General features: G+C 42.0%; 1 protein-coding gene across 8 annotated transcripts in view; it reads left to right on the top strand.

The window, feature by feature from the left end:
* Positions 1 to 16,805, top strand: part of AMOT (angiomotin) — a 60,043-nt gene extending 43,238 nt beyond the window's left edge. For 4 of the 8 annotated variants that reach the window (XM_017660858.3, XM_017660856.3, XM_017660855.3 and 1 more), the window contains 4 exons: positions 6,844 to 6,966; positions 7,739 to 7,971; positions 9,078 to 9,749; positions 10,107 to 11,596. In XM_017660858.3, the coding sequence (XP_017516347.3) occupies positions 6,844 to 6,966; positions 7,739 to 7,971; positions 9,078 to 9,749; positions 10,107 to 10,204 (1,126 nt within the window). In that variant the 3' untranslated portion in view covers positions 10,205 to 11,596. Of the gene's footprint in view, positions 1 to 6,843; positions 6,967 to 7,738; positions 7,972 to 9,077; positions 9,750 to 10,106; positions 11,597 to 16,065 lie in introns of those variants that run through there. The other 4 variants (XM_037001898.2, XM_017660859.3, XR_005056903.2 and 1 more) reach the window with 3 other exon arrangements.
* The last annotated feature ends 2,857 nt before the right edge of the window (positions 16,806 to 19,662 follow it).

Here is a 19,662-nt window from a genome sequence, read left to right as displayed (position 1 = left end):
TGTAGGTTTCTTTGTTTAGCCCCAGGACCTGAGTGAAAGCCTCTTCAGAGAAATGCCACTCAAAAACTAAATGTCACTTAGGAGTGGCTGCTGCCATTTGATAGCTCTGGCTTGTCCGAGGTATGCCGAAGACTGTGCTGAACATGAATCCATCCCTGCCCTTTGAGAAGGTCTATATTTGAAGGCCACATTCTCTGAGTCCATGAGTTCATCACATGTAAGCAGTCACATTCCATTTGGTAAGGAGGAGAAAGTGGCAGGTGGATTTTTTATTTTTTGTTTCTTATGTGTTCCCCTTTTCACATTATATACACTGATGACTGATCTTTGGAGGAAACAGCACTCATAGTCTGTCTTCCTCCCTGCTGTTCATAATCATCAGCTGAGAATGAAGGAAACTATCAAAAACTAAATTCAAATCAGGAGGTGACATGGGTTGATGGCGATACAGACAGAGCCTTGATCTGGAGTTAGGTATGTAAGTCAGGCTGTAGCACACTGCACCAGACAGCTCTCCATTCAGCAAGTTATTAAAAAACACTGTTCTTTCTAACATTCTCCTAAATGCAATGATCCAGCAGAGTCTGGAAGCACCTGCCAGACTTTGGGCTGGGATGTGTGTGTGGAGTGGGGGATGGATACATTTATTTTTGAGTCCTTTTCATGCCAAGTCAAAGGAAGGTCAGTGCTGGTAACTCTTAAACCTATTCATAGTTCTCCAGGAAGACATCTTATGTTTCTCTAAGGTGCTGTGTCTCCAGATAGCCCCTATAAACTTTGAATAGATTGAAATTGCCTTTGCCTTAATTTTAACATCCTCATGGGCTTAACCTTACCTGTCTTTGTCTTCTGAGAACAGTGTGTTCAGTCTTTGCCAGTGTAGTACTAGTACATGGACACCCCAGCTGTGCTAGAATGTGGTCGAGAAATTTGTAGGCAGATTAAAAGCATAATTAAGTGTAATTTTAGCTGCTAGCTCCCAGACAGCACCTGTGCCCAGTGCTCATTCTCAGGTTGTTCAGGAAACCTGAATACTGAAAAGGAGATGCAGGCCAATTTGGTCATCTTTGGGCAGAAACTTAGAAAGATACAGTTCATGAAGCTGTGCAGTGTGAGGAAGTGTTGGAAAGCCAAGATTCTTGGTGTTGGGAGGTTCACTCCTGAAATTGACTTCAGAATAGACTCCAGGTCAAAATTCAGGAAAGGTAGGAGGTTGTCACTGGGGGGTCTTGTATAAAAAAACTACTACCCCTTTCCTTCCTCCCTGGGAAGTTTTGTGAGTATTGGGAGAAACCCCTTTCAGATGGAGTTCTTTCCAGAATCTGTTGGCTCCCATAAGGTAGATTTAAATTCCTTTAAATCACCAGGTGGAAAGTTTCCATGTAATCACTATTTGCAGTAAAATACGCATGCTTATCATGTAATAGGATAAAAAGCAGCCAGTTCTCACCTGGTAGGAGCACCTCATGATAGTTCCTTGGGCAAACATTCCGTAGCTGGACAGTGTACCTTAAAACAGCCCACTGCCTGTTTTTCCTAAGATGGTGCCTCTTACAGTCTGCCACAGAGATTGGTTTCCTTCTCCTCCTTTCTTTCTTAATGAGACTGCAAATGAAGGTAGCACTCAGAAAAATTATTTCAGAAGCTGCGGGCTCTTCTGCCTTCCCATCCAATGCCTCTTACCATTCCTTTTCTTTCCAGTGGTTTCACTCCCTCTCCTCCCAACCCTAAAAGTAGGGATTGATCAAGGTTCTGCTCTTTGCTCCTTTCTGTGGTAAAATATTTATATTCTATTTTATTCTGAAATAATTTTTAAGTACCTAGGATATTGGCTGCAGATGACAAGTGCTCAACATGCATTTGTATAGCAAGGAAGGAAAGAAAGGAGGAAAAGCAAGGAGAAAGGAAGAAGTGAAAGAAGGAAGGAAATTATTTCTAGCTCTATAACTTAAATCCCTAAATCTAGTGCCACATTTTAACAACCTGCTTGGTTTCTGTGTACTCTGCTTTAGTAAATCAAAGTTAATATATTCTCAATGCAACTGCTCACAGGTAAATACCAGGTTGCACAATTAGGAAATGTTGCCTGGGTGGTATCAATAGTAGTTGGAGAATTTTTTCAATTATGGTGTTATTTACATATTAAGAAACCACGTGTTTTGAGGTTTGATGAATGTTGGTAATTTTTTACAATAAGCCCCCACTATAATCAAGATAGAGAATATACTCTAAATTGTCCTTGTGCACCTTCAGCTTGATCCCTTCCTCCTACACGTGACCCCAGTCAATGGCTAATCTGAATTTTGTCATTATAATTTTGCCTTTTCTAGATGTCATATAGAAGAAGTCATATAGTATATATGTTTTTTGTTTGATTTCTTTCACTCAGCATAATTATTTTGAGATTCATCCAAGCTGATGCATGTATCAATACTTCTTTTTTATTGCTGAGGAGTGTTTAGTATAGATGTATAGATGTTCTACAGTTGTTTATCCATTCACTTGCTGATGGGCATTTGTATTGTTTTTAGTGTTTGGCCATTGTGAATAATAAGCTACAGATTTTCAATATAAGAATAGACAACTCTCTTTTCTCAGGTGTAAAGCTCTATTAGTTAATCTATTTATACCCCTTCCAGCACTTTGATTCTCTGAAGCACCTCTTGTGTAGGGGAGAACTGTCGATGCAAGAAAGCACATGTAGTGTTCACTATATAAGGTACTTTTCTAAGCACTTTACAATGATTGCTTTTCCTCACAATAATTCTTTGAGATAAGTACTATCCTCCATTCTATAGATGAGGAAACTGAAGCACAGACAGATTAAATAACTTGTTCAAGATCACACACAGTGAAGAAGAAGAAAAAACAGAATTTAGATCTACATTTTTGACACTTTAACCATTATACTCTGTTGCCTTCCCAATATGACTTCAAAGATGGTGAAATAGGGATTATTAACTGTTCAAGAGTTACTATTTGAGGCTTGTTATTTAGTTATTTAGAAATATTATAAATAATCGCAATAATAAGGCCTATACTCTAACTTCATATTATTGTGTTCCTAGAGATTCCTCTCTAGACACTTAATATAGATGCAGGATATTACTACCAAGTAGGAGTTCATCCTTAGGAGGACCAGTTTGGCAATGCAGATTTTTAGTTTCAGTAAAAAAATAGTGAACTTATTTCTGAATAGCAGCAAAAATATAAAAAGACAACAGACCCAATCAACCATGTAATTTAGTTTGCATTTACTAAACCAGGCTGTTACTGTTCTCCAAATGCACAGTTTCATTTTTATTTTGGGTGAAGTAAGTTTGGGAAAGCAGGAGGTAAGGAAAAGGAAAACAGAAGGTAGAATCTGGCTACGTGCATGATTTATGTCTACTTATTTCTTCATTGTAGGCCTTTCTTAGTTTCTATCCTCAGTTTTCTTCTCCTTCTACATTCTGTCTTGTTCCCTACTATAGCTTCAAATAATAACTCTGATATCTCGAAGATTAAAGTTAGAATGTTCAACAACTTGTTGGATATTGTCATATGGCTGTTCATAAGACACTTTAACTCCAGTGTAATTCAATTCAAACCTCACCATAGTGTATTCCAGAAAAGAATCTCTCCTTGGTTCACTATCACAGAAAACAAGCAGTATGCCATGTTTTGCAGTCATTTGAATTAGAAAAAACAAAGTTCTCATTCATTCTTCCCTCTTACTAACACCCATATTCAAATAGTCTCCAAGTTCTACCAATTCTGACTCCTATAGCCTGTTTCCATTTCCCTTGCCACTTTACTGTTTCATGTTTTCAGAACATTTTGCTGGGGTTGTTATAATAACCTTCCTGAGTTCTCTACCCGATTCCAGTATATTGCTCCTCTAATCCCTTCATCATGTTTCAGCTGTCTTCCTAAAACACAGCTTGGATCATTTCATTACTCTTGAAAACTTGTAGTAATTTTCAGTGCCTGTTGGAATAAACTCCAAACTCATTTCTGTAGTCGTTATTTATTTTTTTGTTTCCCTTGCAAATTTCCTATAATCGGGACTAGTCTTTACCCATGTCTGTCTACTTTCCAGCCTCCTAGTAACCTCAAACACAGTGTTCCACTCATGGTCAAGTTCACATATTAAATAAACAAAAGGACGTACTTATAGGAAAAGATGGATTTGAGGTTTAAAAGGCTACTACATGTTTTAATTAGGAGGTCATGGGTGACATTCTAGAGACCCATGTAAGTGATGTGATGGGGACAACTTCTTTGGATAAAGGAAGGAGATAGAAGATGACTGTAGGGTTGATTGCCAGAAACTCTTTACTTAAGGATTTGAGATGCTAGATGTCAAATTCAGGTATATACCATTTTGGGTCTGCAGGTTGTGTTTTCAAGCCCAGCATCACACTACTGATATGCTTGAAGGATGGTCTCAGAGTATTGGAAGTTAGCAGGTCAAGTTGCTCCTTCAAACCCTGCTTGCTTGCTTTTGCCTAAGGCATTGGCCCCATCTTCTAGAAGGAAGATTAATGTTGGAGGCCATTCTGGCAGCTCTGTAGGAATTCACTAAGTGCCCCACATTTTCAGGCTCCATTCCTGAGGAGCTCACAGTGTCCATATCAATTAGCTGGCAGGTCTCTAAGTCCCCAAAATGGTCTTTTATGCAATGAAAGTGGCAGTGAGCCAGCACTGGCTCCCCCAGTGACAAACTGTATGCTCAAGTCCCCAGTGTCCATAGACACCATGCACTTTTTAGAGAGGCCTGGCTTTGAAGCCTCAGCCATAACAATGGAACTCTGCACTGCCTCCAAATTGTACCAAGTGCTGGAATTCTTTCAAGTTATGCTTTCCTGTGGGTTTTTCTCCTTCTACCTTTATACTTTTCCCTCTTACTAATGGAGGTCTTTGTTAGTGTTTTTACTGTGCCTGGCACTGTATTTTTACATGCATACTTTTATCCCCTGCAAACCCCATGAGATATAGATACAATTATTATTTCTCTTTTGGATATGAGGAGACTGAGGCTTAGAGAAGATAACTGACATCCTAAGCTCATAGAGTTTGTTAGTGGCAGAGTACTTGGGACAGTGGGACTTTGACCCTTGTGTGGTCTGCTATCAGAGCCTATACTCACAACACTACACAATGCCAGCACCTCTTGGGTACTTTGAAATATAGGGTCATTCCCAGTGGGCCTACACGCAAGTGAGCTGTACTAGAGCAAGCAGAGTTCTGAGATGCTAAAATATTTTGAATTTAACAAGTGATGAGAGCCACTGTAGTCCTTCCCCTTCTTGTTCTCTAGTTATTTCATCATTCAAATCAATTGTTTCAGCTTTGAACATAAGGTACATGCATTTGGGGAAACAGTAGTTTTATAGAAGCTCACACCAATTCCCCAACTTTCATACTAACTTATTGTTTGCTTCTTCATTCCCCTGTCCCTTCACTCCCATCTGCCCTGTCACAATCTCTAAGCTAAGGGAACATAGCTGGTTGCCAGCAGAAAAAATACCTGGCGTTCTCCCACAGATCCTGGTTCTCATAGGAAGCATAAAGAAGCAGTGCCGTGTGGAGAGCTTCCAGGTTACTGAACACGTGGAGGTGGTGGGAGGGTGGTGCCTGGAGAGGTTGTGGAAGCTCCATGCCCCTCCCAGCACACACTGCCCTGGGCATCTCTTCCATTTGGCTGTTCCTGACTTGTACCCTTTTATAATAAACTGCTGAATATAAGTAAAAAAAAAAGAAGCAGTGCCAATTCATTGTTTGCTCAGCCTATTGTCTGATTTCCTCTAAGACCAATATAATTATATCAATATTCTTCCTAATCCCTTTTTCTTTCCCTCCAGTTACTCAAATAAGATCCAGTTTTCTTCATTCCCTTCCCTGTCTTCTCTACGACTAGTTCTAAGTGAGCTAAAGAAAAAAAAGCATCATCTCATTTGGCAGGAGGACATAGGATTCCCATATGCCTTTGACTGTGACTTGTGTTGGTTAGACATGGGCTAGACCCTCTCCTCCCCCTCTCCCTCCCTCCCTCTCTGCCTCACACACATACACACATGCACACACATACACAACACTTTCCCCCTTATTAATTAGTCTTTGAGTTCATAGCCTGAGACATTTTCAGATGAAACATCATTGTCCCTCATGTAGTTGGGACTCTGGCAAGAGAACAGTCACTTAGTTGGAGGAGACTCATGGGTTTGGCACTAGAATGTTTCAGATGTAAGTTAGATGGGAATCAAGCTGGACTCAGAGGCCCTGCTTCTCAGTCAGCTCACATGCCCTACCTGATCTTTACTATTGACATGTCGATAATTTGTTTCTAGTGCTCAGGTGTAGTTACCACTATTTGTCTGTAGCAGTAGTTATTTAGTACATTCTCTGACTTCCTTAGAAGTTTAGCCTTTCCTTTTCACGACTGTCATGAGAATAAAGTGGAAATATCTTCTTGTATACAATATAAATTAAATTTAAATATAATATACACTAGAAATATAAATGTCTTCCTATTGCCAGGCTATGATGTAAAAACTTGAAGGGTCTGTCCACTAGGTTTTGGGAGGATGTCCATCTAGTCCTGAAGGCAAGCCTGTGTATGTCTCATAGAATCCCTCGCTGGCTTTTGCAGCTTTGTGCATGCTAATAATCTCTTCTAGCTCTGAAAGCTGAACCTTTGTTTTTTGGAGGCTTTTATCTGTAAGTTGCGCAGAAACCAACCTATGTAATGAATTTGATTTCAGCTTAGGGCATTTCACCAATACCTTTGACTCAGGAGGATGATAGAATTCATTGATTCTGCCGCCTTCATATAATCATCACTGCCATTTCCCTTCCCAGGGACACAACAGTTATCAGCCACTCTCCTAACACCAGCTATGACACAGCTCTAGAAGCTCGCATCCAGAAGGAGGAGGAAGAAATCTTGATGGCTAACAAGCGTTGCCTTGACATGGAGGGCAGGTAAAATGTCCCTCTGGACCCTGGTGGATCTGAGAAGTTAGTAATGGAGACCAGATATGTCATTAGGGAATGGCAAGCATCTTCATAATAATGCAGCCTCCCCCCATTCCTGTACTCCTGCCCACCTGTTACTTAGGATTTGAGATGCAATGACCTTTTACCTTTATCATTCCCACTAACTGTGGAATTCCAAGTATCATTGCTTTCCCTATCAGCCTCAGTAATTGCTTTTCATCTGCCCTCTGCCAGAACTGAATTATTGTTGTTTGCACTCTGGGGTAGTCTTTCTAGGACTGTGCATTAACCCTGTGATACAGCAGAGTGCTCAGTAAAAGAACATCCATTCAAAGAGGTAGGGCTCCTGATGCCTCTTATAAACTCATCATCTTTTCCTTATTACCTGATTCAGGACCATTCATAGACATTCTCATTTTTTCACCAAATACGTATACATCATTTCCACTGACTCAGATTCTTTAGCAGCATTCACTACCTTAGTTTACTCTCACATATCCAGCCTTTCTTTTCATTGATACTTTTACTTTGGCCTCCTAATGTTTAAGCAACAACTCGTGGATGCTCTGCTGTATCCATTCGGTGTGAAGAAAGGCATTTAAAAAAAATGCTAGTACACTGCCCCTTGTCTTACAATTTAAAAATAACTAGACAACTCCTTTGTCGAAGAGACAATGCAAGCTCAAATCCATGGAGGTAGTGAAGCCAGAACATGGAGTGGCAACGTCTTTAAATGTTCTTTGTCTTTTGCTCCTAGGATTAAGACCCTCCATGCCCAAATTATTGAGAAAGATGCCATGATAAAAGTACTTCAGCAGCGTTCCCGGAAGGAGCCAAGTAAGACAGAGCAGCTGTCATCCATGCGGCCAGCAAAGTCTCTGATGTCCATTTCCAATGCTGGAGCAGGCTTGCTCTCCCACTCATCCACCCTGACTGGCACCCCCATTGTAGAAGAGAAGCGGGATGACAAGAGCTGGAAGGGGAGCTTAGGTAATGACAGGAAATAATGACATACTTAAAGAGAGCCCCAACTTGCCCACACAGCAAGGGAAAGGAGTGATGGTCCGGATTCTAGAGAGCAGGGCGTTCCAGGTTGGCTTTTTGTTCTCCTGAGAGGCCAGCCGCATATTCAGGAACTCCTCTGCACTGTGAAGTCTTACTGAGACAACACTGATGGAAACCAAGGCCTTAGAAGATAAGAACCCGAGTTCTATTTGGGTGGGAAGGGAAACTTCAGTTTCCTCTAAAAAAGTTCTCAGATTTGGCCTTTGCTTTGCGAGACCTTTTGTCTTTGTCCAAAGCCCATGTGGCCTTCATGTCATTGAAAATTTCAAAATTCCAGCTTTTTCTATGTTTTTTCCTTTCTTCTAATAGGACTCAGAGTTCCTGTTAAGCTAAGTGGAGCTGGGTGGCAGGTTTTTGTTACCAGAATGTTGTGAGATGAGAAATCAATGTACTTCTTCATTCCATTCCCACCCATTCCTTACCCTCTAATCAAAACCCCAGAAGTATTGTGGATACCATGAGGCACATGTTTAGAGCCTGAGGAAGCAAGCTATATATATTTTAATTAACTCTGTTTGTTACTTCTAATACTCTTCTTGGTCCTCTGACACTTGCAGTGACCTTTGGTTAGAGCAGGCATTTTAGGGACCATGGTCATGATTAGAACTCTAGATCATACAGTGATCACACTCATCTGTGACCCCAGACCTCCTCCCCCCATGCTCTCCAGTTGGCTGGTAATGGATGGTGGTGATTATAAGTGGAACTGAGGAGAAGCATTCTGACAGCCTGGTGGAACCCATCAGCATTGGAAAAATAAATCAAAGAAGATACCCAGGACACTGAAAGGCTTTATACATTGTGCTGGGGGTTGGAATATGGGGTCAGAAGGGATGTGCCAAGTCTAAAAGAAACTTTTAGCCATGGTGGGAGATGTGTGACAGTTGGGTTCCTGGGTTTGCTGGAGGCAAAAAAAGAAGTTAGACCCATTCATATTTCTCCTGAACTTGCTACAGGGAAGAACTGGTAATCCGATGTCTCCATTTGAATCACCTGTCGTTTTCTAACCCCTTTCCGTCTTTCTTTTGTAGGTATTCTCCTGGGTGGGGATTACCGTGCTGAGTCTGTCCCTTCCACGCCCTCGCCTGTGCTGCCCTCCACTCCCCTGCTCTCTGGTCACTCCAAGACAGGCAGCCGAGACTGCAGCACCCAAACTGAACGGGGCTCGGATGCAAACAAAACTGCAGCTGTTGCTCCCATCTCTGTTCCTGCTCCAGTTGCTGCTGCTGCCACTGCTGCTGCCACTGCTGCCACCACCACCACCACCATGGTAGCTGCTGCTCCAGTTGCTGTTGCCGCTGCTGCGCCAGCTGCTGGCACCACCACCCTGTCTCCAGCAACTGCTGCTGCCGCTGCTCTTGCTGTGCCTGTTTCTCCAGCTGCTGCCTCTGCTGCTGCTGCTGCTGCTGCTGTTGCTCCTGCTGCTGCTGTTGCTGCTGCTGCTGCTGCTGTTCAGGTTGCTTCAGCTGCTCCGGCTCCAGTTCCAGCTCCAGCTCTACCTCCGGTTCCGGCTCCAGCAGCGGCTCAGGCTTCTGCTTCGGCTCAGACTCAAGTATCAACTCCAGCTCCGCCTGCAGCTGTTACTTCAGCTCCAGCTGCAGCTCCAGCTTTGGCTCAGGCTGAGGCTTCTGCAAGTCCAGCGGCCGGGTCTGGACCACATCGTTTGTCTATACCAAGTTTGACCTGCACTGCAGATAAGACAGGTAATAATTCTGCATATCACATAGCTTTCAGCTCTGCCCTAAATGATCGACAAATGTGTTGGCATCTGTTGTTTAGGCACAGTGGCCATTGGGATGGACTGTTTCAAGTGCTAAAGGGGAATGATCACAAGAGATAGGGGCAGAGGGTCTGTAATTGACATCTTGGACACCAGGATGGCAACAGAGATGAGGCAAGGCCATTCTCCCAGGAGAAACAAATGCTCAGGTGAACAAGGAGGAGGTGACAGGCAGGTCTCATTTGTCCATTGGCTTCATGGGGGCTCTAAAATAGCCTGTTTCTAAAAGCTGGAAGTTTTTACCTTCTTAAGTACTTTCTGTGCACTTATTCCCATTTAGATGGCCCTGTTTTCCACTCCAGCACTCTGGAAAGAAAAGCTCCCATTCAAATCCTGGGACAAGAGCCTGATGCCGAGCTGGTGGAATATCTCATCTAAACAGCCTAATCAAGAGCTGCAGTTTCTCAGCAACAATGCTTGTAATTATTTCTCCCATGTTTGTTCTTATTTTGAGGGTGAGGATGAGGGCTGTGTGGGGGGGGGGGGTTAAAGGGACTTTTTATTGGAACAGTATAGTACTTAAATACCATATGAACTCCAGTCTATTCTGGTACACACTTAGGCCATACCTCTAAAGAGAGATCAATCAGAACATGCTCTACAGTTTATTGTTTGGCTTTATACAAATAGTGGGACTGTCAGTAGTTGGAGATACATCATTGTTTTCAATATCCTTAAATGTGTATAGCATTTCCATATTCCACATCATTTTTTATTGAAGAGCACAGTATGTTTGGAAGATAGTGTGTAACATGTAGTTCAGAAGTGGGAAGCCAGGGAGAACTTGAATGTGAGCTGCTGTGTATAGGTACAACCTAGGCAGCACCTTGGGCTCATGAAAGGGAATAGTTTGAGGAGCTATGTCAGCTGGAGGAAAGATAGGGAGTATTGGGGTGTGGAAGGGTGCTGGAGCTAATTTTCCCGCCCAGTGTCCCAGCTACTCTGTGCCAAGAGATTATGTTTCTCTTCATTTCTGTGGTGCTGTGGAAGAGGATTTTTTGGTCCCCTCATGGAGGCTCATACATTCATATATATACTCTGGAGTAATTTATGCATTTGGATAATTAATATATTGCTTTCAGATGCTAGAGGAGTAAATTAGCTGAATGATGTACAACTTCTCTCTCATAGGGAGTTAGACCATCTGAGGCCTGGGTGGAGAGTTGCATAAGGTGCTGTATGCAGACGTTTCGGGTCTGTGTGTAGCCATGAACACAGCTCCCTTGCCTTTCCTGAGACCAATCTCCTTGGTGTTTCTTTCTTCTCCAGCACAAATTCATGGGCTGGGTCACCAGTCTCAAACTGCCAATCATTTGCAAAACAAGGCGGCATTTTTGTTGACAGGTCGAAAGCTTTGAAATACTGATGATTACTTTGAAATAACTCCTTCGGTTTTCTCAAGTTCTTAGCACATGTCTTAAGAGGCATCTTTGACTATCACCTCCAAGGGAATAGCATGAGAAGCCCAAAGGACTGGGCTGCTGTGGGGGTGGGGGTGCCTGCTCAGCAGTGCCTGTTACTCCTTCCCATAGCAGTGAAGCCATCTTGGGGACACCTTTGGAGAGCAGCAGGAAATGCACGTGTGGACAGGGACCAAGGAGGCCAAAGTTCTAAGCTTTGCCACAGGGCTGCCTCCAGGGACACAGAAGGGCTGCCTATTGCCACAGGTCCCTGCTCTGTGTCACCTTTCTGTCCTTCCTTAAGGTGACAAGTCCACAGACAATGTCATTAAGATAAATTTTCAGGGGTATGGGGGGTGGGCTAGGGGAGTAGGGGATGTTAGGTAAGGGTGGGGGGTAGAGGTTAGGGGATGTGTTAGTTAGAAACCAGATTAATAGAACAGTAGGCCTGATAGAGTACATTGTGAGGCATAATGGCTGGAAGGAAGCTTAACATTACAGCCCAACCCCCTCATTTCAGTGATGGGGAATCTGAGATGTGGAGAGGTTAAGTGACTCTTTCAAGATCACACAACACAGCTTTCCACTCCACCAATTCCCATGCTTATTTTGGGAAACCCTCATATACAGAAAGCCCCATTTTAAGAAAAGGCATCTTCATGGTCCAGGGCATATGTATTTTGTAAAATGTCCCTGGCTTGAGTAGTTTGTCCGGGTTCTGAATTCCTACCTTGCCTCTTCTGCAGTGCCTCTTGCAAAGTTTTCTGTATCCTGATCCTCATTTCAACATTGAGTCACATGAAATATCTCCTCACTTCTTTTGCTGTCTCAGATCATCTTTCAGGGCTCTTCCATGACTACAGGAATGGCACATTTAACAGTATTCTTATGTTGTTTCCTAATTATCTCCCAAAGGAATTAGTGTGTGTGCGTGTGTGTGTAGGGAGACATGAAGGAAGGTGATGTGATTTTCAGCAAGTCTTGGCATTTTCAAGAATGAAGTGATCATCCTACATATTAGCCCTCAGTTGTCAAGTGAATCCCAAATACAAATTAAAAGTACAGTTGTGTCAATATTTACACTGCCTTTTAGTCATTAAAAAAATCCATCCTCAAATCATAAAAGCAACAAGTAGCAAACTTTAGGACTGCTACTTTCTATCCAAATAAAGAAATCAAAATAAGGGCAAAACTGTTTATCTCCTTTCATGGTTACAACACAATACCAAAATTTTCCCTAGCCCTGAAAGCCATGATTTTAATCACATTCTTTAAGGTAAAAAATGTCATGCATTCCACATGGTGTGGCAGCCATCTCTTCAGACTCATATATTTTTGAGAAATTAGGAAGTTCTTGGCTTAGTACTACTTTGAACTTTCTATTCTCCTCACCCTTTTGGCTCAGTTTTTAATCCGGATAATTTGCTAAAATAATAGCACACATCCAAGAGATGGAAGAAGTCCATGTCAGTGTATTATGTTTACAAAGAAGATAGATTCAGCCTTTTCAGAAAATCTCTAATAGGTGTCATTTTAACAATTCAGAATTTGGGGAGAAATCTCAAGTTAGCCACCTTTTCCACAATTGTGTGGGTATAATATAATGGAGGATCTTCCTGGACTCCTACCTATCTATGCATTTTACTGGCACCTCAGGACAGAAGGGTGACCTTGTTGTCTTAACTTGTACTGCCTGGTGGTCTATGGGGACCTTCTAAGTCAGCTATACCCCAATGTCCCATGTACAGGAAAACTTCATTAGAACAAACATTTCTTGTTGCCATTGCAGGCTTTAGATTCATGGTTACCAAAGGTTCAAGGTTAGCTTCTTTACTATCTTACTGTCTAACTTAACTCATTTATTGAGCTATTATAAACACTGTCTGATGTTTCTTTATTTCTCTCCCTTCTTATTCCTCCTCCTCCATTCTTTATATGTTGAGTGTTTTATTCTGTGCTCTTTTGTATTTCCTGTTACTTCTTTTGTGAGTAGTTGATTTTATTTTTTGCCTTTAGTTAGTATTTGGTTGGTCTGCTTTCTTTGCTGTGATTTTATTTTCTCTGGTGACATCTATTTAGCCTTAGGAATGCGCCCATTTAGAGAAGTCCCTCTAAAATACCCTGTAGAGGTGGTTTGTGGGAGGCAAATTCCCTCAACTTTTGCTTGTCTTGGAATTGTTTAATTCCTCCTTCATATTTAAATGATAATTGTGCTGGATACATTATCCTTGGATCAAGGCCCTTCTGTTTCATTGCATTGAATATATCATGCCATTCTCTTCAGGCCTGTAAGGTTTCTGTTGAGAAGTCTGATGATAGCCTGATGGGTTTTCCTTTGTAGGTGACCTTTTTCCTCTCTCTAGCTGCCTTTAAAACTCTGTCTTTGTCCTTGATCTTTGCTATTTTAATTATTATATGTCTTGGTGTTGTCCTCCTTGGGTCCCTTGTGTTGGGAGTTCTGTGTGCTTCTGTGGTCTGAGAGGCTATTTTCTCTCCCAGTTTGGGGAAGTTTTCAGCAATTATTTCTTCAAAGACACTTTCTATCCCTTTTTCTCTCTCTTCTTCTTCTGGTACCCCTCTAATGTGGATATTGTTCCTTTTGGATTGGTCACACAGTTCTTAATATTGTTTCATTTCTGGAGATCCTTTTACCTCTCTCTGTGTCAGCTTCTATGCGTTCATGTTCTCTGGTTTCTATTCCATTAATGGCCCCTTACATCTCATCCGTTCTGCTTATAAGTCCTTCCAGAGATTGTTTTATTTCTGTAGTCTCCCTCCCTACTTTGTCAGTTAGCTCTTGCATTTTTCTCTGCAGGTCCATCAGCATGGTTATGACCTTTATTTTGAATTATTTTTCAGGAGGATTGGTTAGATCTATCTCCCCAGGTTCCCTCTCAGGGGAGGATGTCTGTGTGATTCTGGTCTGAATCAAATTCTTCTGCCTTTTCATGGCAATAGAGGTAGTTGTGGGGAGTTGTCGTGTGTGTCAGCTGGGAGAATGTCCCTTCTTGCTAGTTTGTGTCCTTCCTCTCTTGTGAGAATGGTGACCCCTAGTGGCTTGTGCTGAGCAGCTGCATGCAGACGGGGTCTCTGATTCTTGCCTGGGCTGCTGTGGAGTTCTGCGCGGCTGCTGTGGGCGTGGCCGGCCTCAGGTGGGCGTGGCCGGCCTCAGGCTGCTGCTCTGCTTTGGCGGGGCGCACAGGAGGGGGAACGGGTGGGAGGCTGTTTATCACCGTGAAGGGCCTCTGAGCTGTGCTGCCGCCCAGGGGCTTAGGGTGCCCGGAGTTCCCCAGGATTCCCGGCTGCTTGGCTGAGTGTGCTGGGACTCTTTTGTCCCAGGGGCACCAGCTGCGGGGGCCCACTCGCAGGTTTTACTGTCCCATTTCCCTAGTATCCAGCACCCCACACACTGTGTGTCTGCGCTCCTGGTGCAGATGGCTAGGGCTGGGTATTTAGCAGTCCTGGGCTCCCTCTCCCTCCGTGCTCCGACTCCTCTCCTCCCGCCGGGAGCTGGGGTGAGGGGCGCTCGGGTCCCACCGGGCCGCAGCTTGTATCTTACCCTCTTCGCAAGGCACTGGGTTCTCGCAGATGTAGATGTAGTCTGTTGTACTGTATCTTCTTGTCTCTCTTTTAGGAATAGTTGTATTTTTTGTATTTTCAAAAATGTATATGGTTTTGGGAGGAGATTTCCGCTGCTCTACTCACGCCATCATCTTGGCTCCTCCAATCCTCCAGAACAAACATTTCTTGATATAAAATTCCTATGAACAATTTTTTATTAAATAAATGTAGTGTAAGCACTCTTTTAAAATCATGTATCTTGATGTTTTAGTGAAGGATTTATTTTCATGCTGCTTTTGAGCTTCAGTATGATAGGATAGCAGGAACCTAAAATATCTACCATCATCTACCATCATCTACCATAGGAACCATACCAAGAGACCCATCATGTTATCTTTTTCTTATTACACAGTTGGGTGGGTACGGCAGTTGGAAAATGAACAAAACTGATTGTACAAACTACTTTTTAAGAAGAGCCTAAACACTGAGAATGTGGCAGCTTAAAGTGTATACATATGCACTAACTTTTATAAATTATATTCTCATGTCTGTTAGCCATGTGATCTCCTGTTGTCTCAATTGCTCTTTCACATATGGAATGTGTTACTTAAAATGTGTGCATTCTTACTGAACATGTTTTCAAAGGAAGGCATCATCTATGGGCTAATTGCCACCAATGTCAGCCCACCACAGTCCTTGGAAATATATCTTCCAAGGGCCATTCATCATCAGTAGGACAAGCGTCAGCAGCTTGTTTATTTTTTTCCAGTAGCATTGGTGGGTTACATGGAGCCATCAAACCTCCTCTGGCCTCCCTTTTGATTAATGGCATGTGTTTGTGAAATAGATAGCTGGGCTTGACAGATGGCTAGAGAAGAACCGCCTTTGGTTTAAAATGTATGTGGCCCCATAATGATTGAGACCCCAATCTGTAATCAACTGAGCTAGTTCCAATAAAGTTAAGCAGGTTTGAATCCACTTTGTGCCTATCTTTTCACTGACAATAAAGTTAGCTCTTTTAAAATGCAGTACTGTGTGGAAAATGCTTTGGTGTTTACTCAACAGCGGTTTCATTTGTGCTTTATCAGTGATTATTTTCAATTTAGGATGCAGTGAAATTGCCTTTTAAGGGCAGCATGCCGCAGAATTTGCATTTGCTTCAAGTATGAAATATGATTATAAAGTAGTAAGATACCACCACAGGCCACATGCTATAATTGGTTCCTTTATATATTCAGACAGCATATATTAAAAGCTTTGCATCTTTTTATCTCCCAGTTCCAAGGGACAAAATGATGGCCACCCAAAGCAGAGAATTCATCCTTTGGTTAGTATTTTGGAAGGCCCCTTGATGTTCCTTTTGTGCCCTTGTTCTTATGCCAACTCATCAGTTTTGGTTGAGGGAGCTTCGTATTAAAAGCAAATCAAAACCACAAACAAGTTGGCTCTTTTCACTGAAAATGTTCAGGCTGCCTTGCTGCTGTCCCCCTGAGCCTCCTTTTACCACTGCATCCCAACCTGACAGAGATCCCCACAGGCTTTGAAATGACACTTTCACAGTGAGATTGGCTTGATGGGTGTTGCAGAATGGATGGGAAGAGAGTACAGAATTCATTCAACTCTATTTCTGATTTTTTTATTAGGTTGGGCTACATTCCCTCCATATTTCTGATGGGTACATTGAAAATTACATGTGTGAAAGCCCATCCCTTTTATCAGGACAAAGAAGATGATATACAGTTAAACATGCTGTCTTACAAAGCTTTGTAAAGCATTCCATTCAAAAATATATTGTGCCCACAAAAATCTCAATCATAATATAAGTTGCTCACAGGGATGGAAGTACAGCATGGAGAATATAGCCAATGGTTCTGTAACATCTTTCTAAGTTGACAGATAAAAACTACCCTAGTTGGGGTGTGGATTTAATAGTGTGTGTAACTGTTGAACCACTGTGTTGTGTATACTTGAAACCAATATAATATTGTATATCAACTATACTTCAATAAAAAATGTTAAACCACAACCATGAAACTATATATGTATATATTGTGCCCAGTTCTTAATGAACAGTCATTTGTGGGAAGAAAAAGCAAGTGCTCCTTTAAAAGTGACTCAGATCACATTGTAGGAGTATTTCTAGCTATCCAGTATTATAAGTGATCCGATGATCTGTGTGGTACTTCCTTCTGCCTTCCTGTGGGCCTCCCCTACTGTGATGAGTAATCTGCACACTCAATGTGAGCTACGCAGTTGCAGAAAAAAACACCTGCTTCCCACCTTCTCCACCTCCCTCATAACTGCAGGAAGGTTTTTATTGGAGGAAAAAAAGTGTAAGTGATTTGGTTTTAGAACATGCCCTACATTGCTTGGCAATCAACCTGTTAGTTGAGTGAAGACCCCTGAGTGATAAAACAAAGTTTCCAAAAGGAAAAATATTCCCCCAACACCAAAATTACATACCACATCACAAGTGCTCCTCAGATGTTCAAAACAGCCAAATCCAGGGTATTTATTTTGGCTGCCATGTTTTTTTCAATTGCCTATTGCCTCTACCAATGCTTGCAGGCATGTGTGATATGTTGAATAACTACATATTAGATGTTGCCATTATGTAAAAGGCCCCAAAGCTAAAAAAAATGCAGTCCATTCTAGTTTATTAGAGAAAACTGTTCACACACAATATTTATAATTCATTGTGATAAATGCAATGAAAACATTTGAATAAGATAACTGAGCTCCAGTGCAAAGAAGGGGATGATTGCTGGGATGGTACAGAGTATGTGTGGGGGGGGATTTAAGTGGAGCTTTGGAGGATGTGGAGGTGTTAACCTGGTGAACTGGGGTTGGGGATGACCATTCCATGCAGAAAGAAAAGCATGTGCAAAGGACATCTCACTTGTCAGACCTTCAACCAAATGAAGACTATTTGCAAGATCAAAGGCCCTAGAGAACTACTGTGAACTTCAATAGCCTCTTAATGGGGACTGGCAAACTCACTCCATTAGGTAGTCGAACTTGTCCAGAATTCAAAAGAATATGGAGTTCGACTCCTAAACTGGCCACCAAACTTGTTTACTTTTGGACAGGTCCCTTAACAGGATCAGAGAGGTTTATCAGTGAAGTGGGGTCAAATACCTATCCTAGTGGACTTACGGAGAAGGGATAAGAGAGCTTCACAAAGAATATAAAAACATGTCAGTCAAAACAATGGGCTGACTCTATAAAGGTGAAGTGGTTTCTTCAACTTTTTTTTAAGGTATCATTGATATACACTCTAGTGAAGGTTTCATATGAAAAACAATTCAACTTTTTTTTTTTCAATTCAGCTTTTTATTAAAGAAAAATTCAAACCTATTCAAAGGCAGAATAGTGTAAGATACCTCCACGTGTCCATTACTGGGCTTCAACAATGTGGCAAATCTTAGTTCATTTATCGCCCCCTCCCATCCATCCTCTATTATTTTGAAGCACATCCCAGACATAATAGTATTTCATCCATACATGTCTCAGTATGTAAAAAGATAAAACTTCAAACAATGAAAAATTTAACATGCTACTACTGGAAACAAAATATGTAATCCACCAACCAAACAAAATGATAGCATGTTTGTGCTTTGCCACTCAGAAACCTTCTTTGATCCTACAACTCCTGCCTGAAACTGAAACCTACTGTCTCAAAAGTGGTGGGATTAACTCTCCCACAATCCACATATGAAAGGGGAAGGTATTTTCTTTAAAGGCTCCCCAGTGCAGGTTCTGAGCTATTAGTCCTCCTCCACTCATGTAAAAAGGTTTAGCTCCTTTAAAGTTCCTGCCATCCGGCTGTTCCTTGCTTACCCTCATCTACTGATTTGGTCACCATCCGAAGTGCACTGATGATTTGGACCATGGGTCACAGTTGTCCTCTCGAGGCCACAGTAACACCATCAGTATCCTGGCCTATCAGCTCGTTGCCTTGTCCAGTTGCCCTCACCTGCATGTCCAGTCCACTGCAGCCCACTCTGTGTGTGGCTAACCAGGACCTGGCCATCATACAGAACTGCTCCCACATGGGAATCATGTATACCTGTGTCTCGTCTCAGGCCAGTTTCCCTTCCTCCCAGTTCTGCTCTGACTCCACCTGCCCTATGACTTCCACAAGACCTTAAGTGCCTTGATGCCTCATTTCCTCCTCATCTTTTAGTCCTGCTCTACCTGATCTGGACCTTGTGCTCAATCACCTGAACCCTCAAATTATTTATATTCCTTAAAACCTCAACCTTTCATCATAAGCCAGAAACTCATCCTCAACACCTCCCTCTCCTTCATAGCTGATATCCAGTCCATTGCTGATTCTGACCAAGTCAATTGCAAAACCCATTAACTGCTGCCCAACTCTACTGTCAACAACCTATTTTAAGCTATCATTATCTTTCACCCAGCTTTTTTCAATAGCATATTCACTGATCTTCCATGATTCTACTCTTTTATTATATATTCAGCAACAAATACCATTGATCTCATGTCACTCTACTTAAAATCTTTCAAAAGCTTCCCATTGCAATGTGAAAAACAGTGGGGCCACAAGAGGTAAAACAACTAACCCTAAGTTTTACAGTTGATATGTCTTGACACTAAAACCCAGCTATCTTGACCTCTTATTCCAGTAGAATCATTATCATGCCTTGTTCTGGATATCTTCTTTTTCTTCATCTTACAGGACACTACTGGTATAGCATCATTATTTTCTCTGATGTTAACCTAGAACAATACTTCTTGAAGTGCTCACCAAATCATCTGTCTGAGAATCACCTCAGGTGCTCATTCAATGAACACCCCCTGGTTTTGTCTTCAGCAAAGTCTACCCTGTAATTCTAGGGTAAGACCTTCGAA

This window comes from Manis javanica, chromosome X (genome assembly GCF_040802235.1).
Source record: "Manis javanica isolate MJ-LG chromosome X, MJ_LKY, whole genome shotgun sequence".
Lineage (NCBI taxonomy): Eukaryota > Metazoa > Chordata > Mammalia > Pholidota > Manidae > Manis > Manis javanica.
Note: the sequence above shows the minus strand (reverse complement) of the source record. Positions and strands in the feature narration are given on the sequence as shown.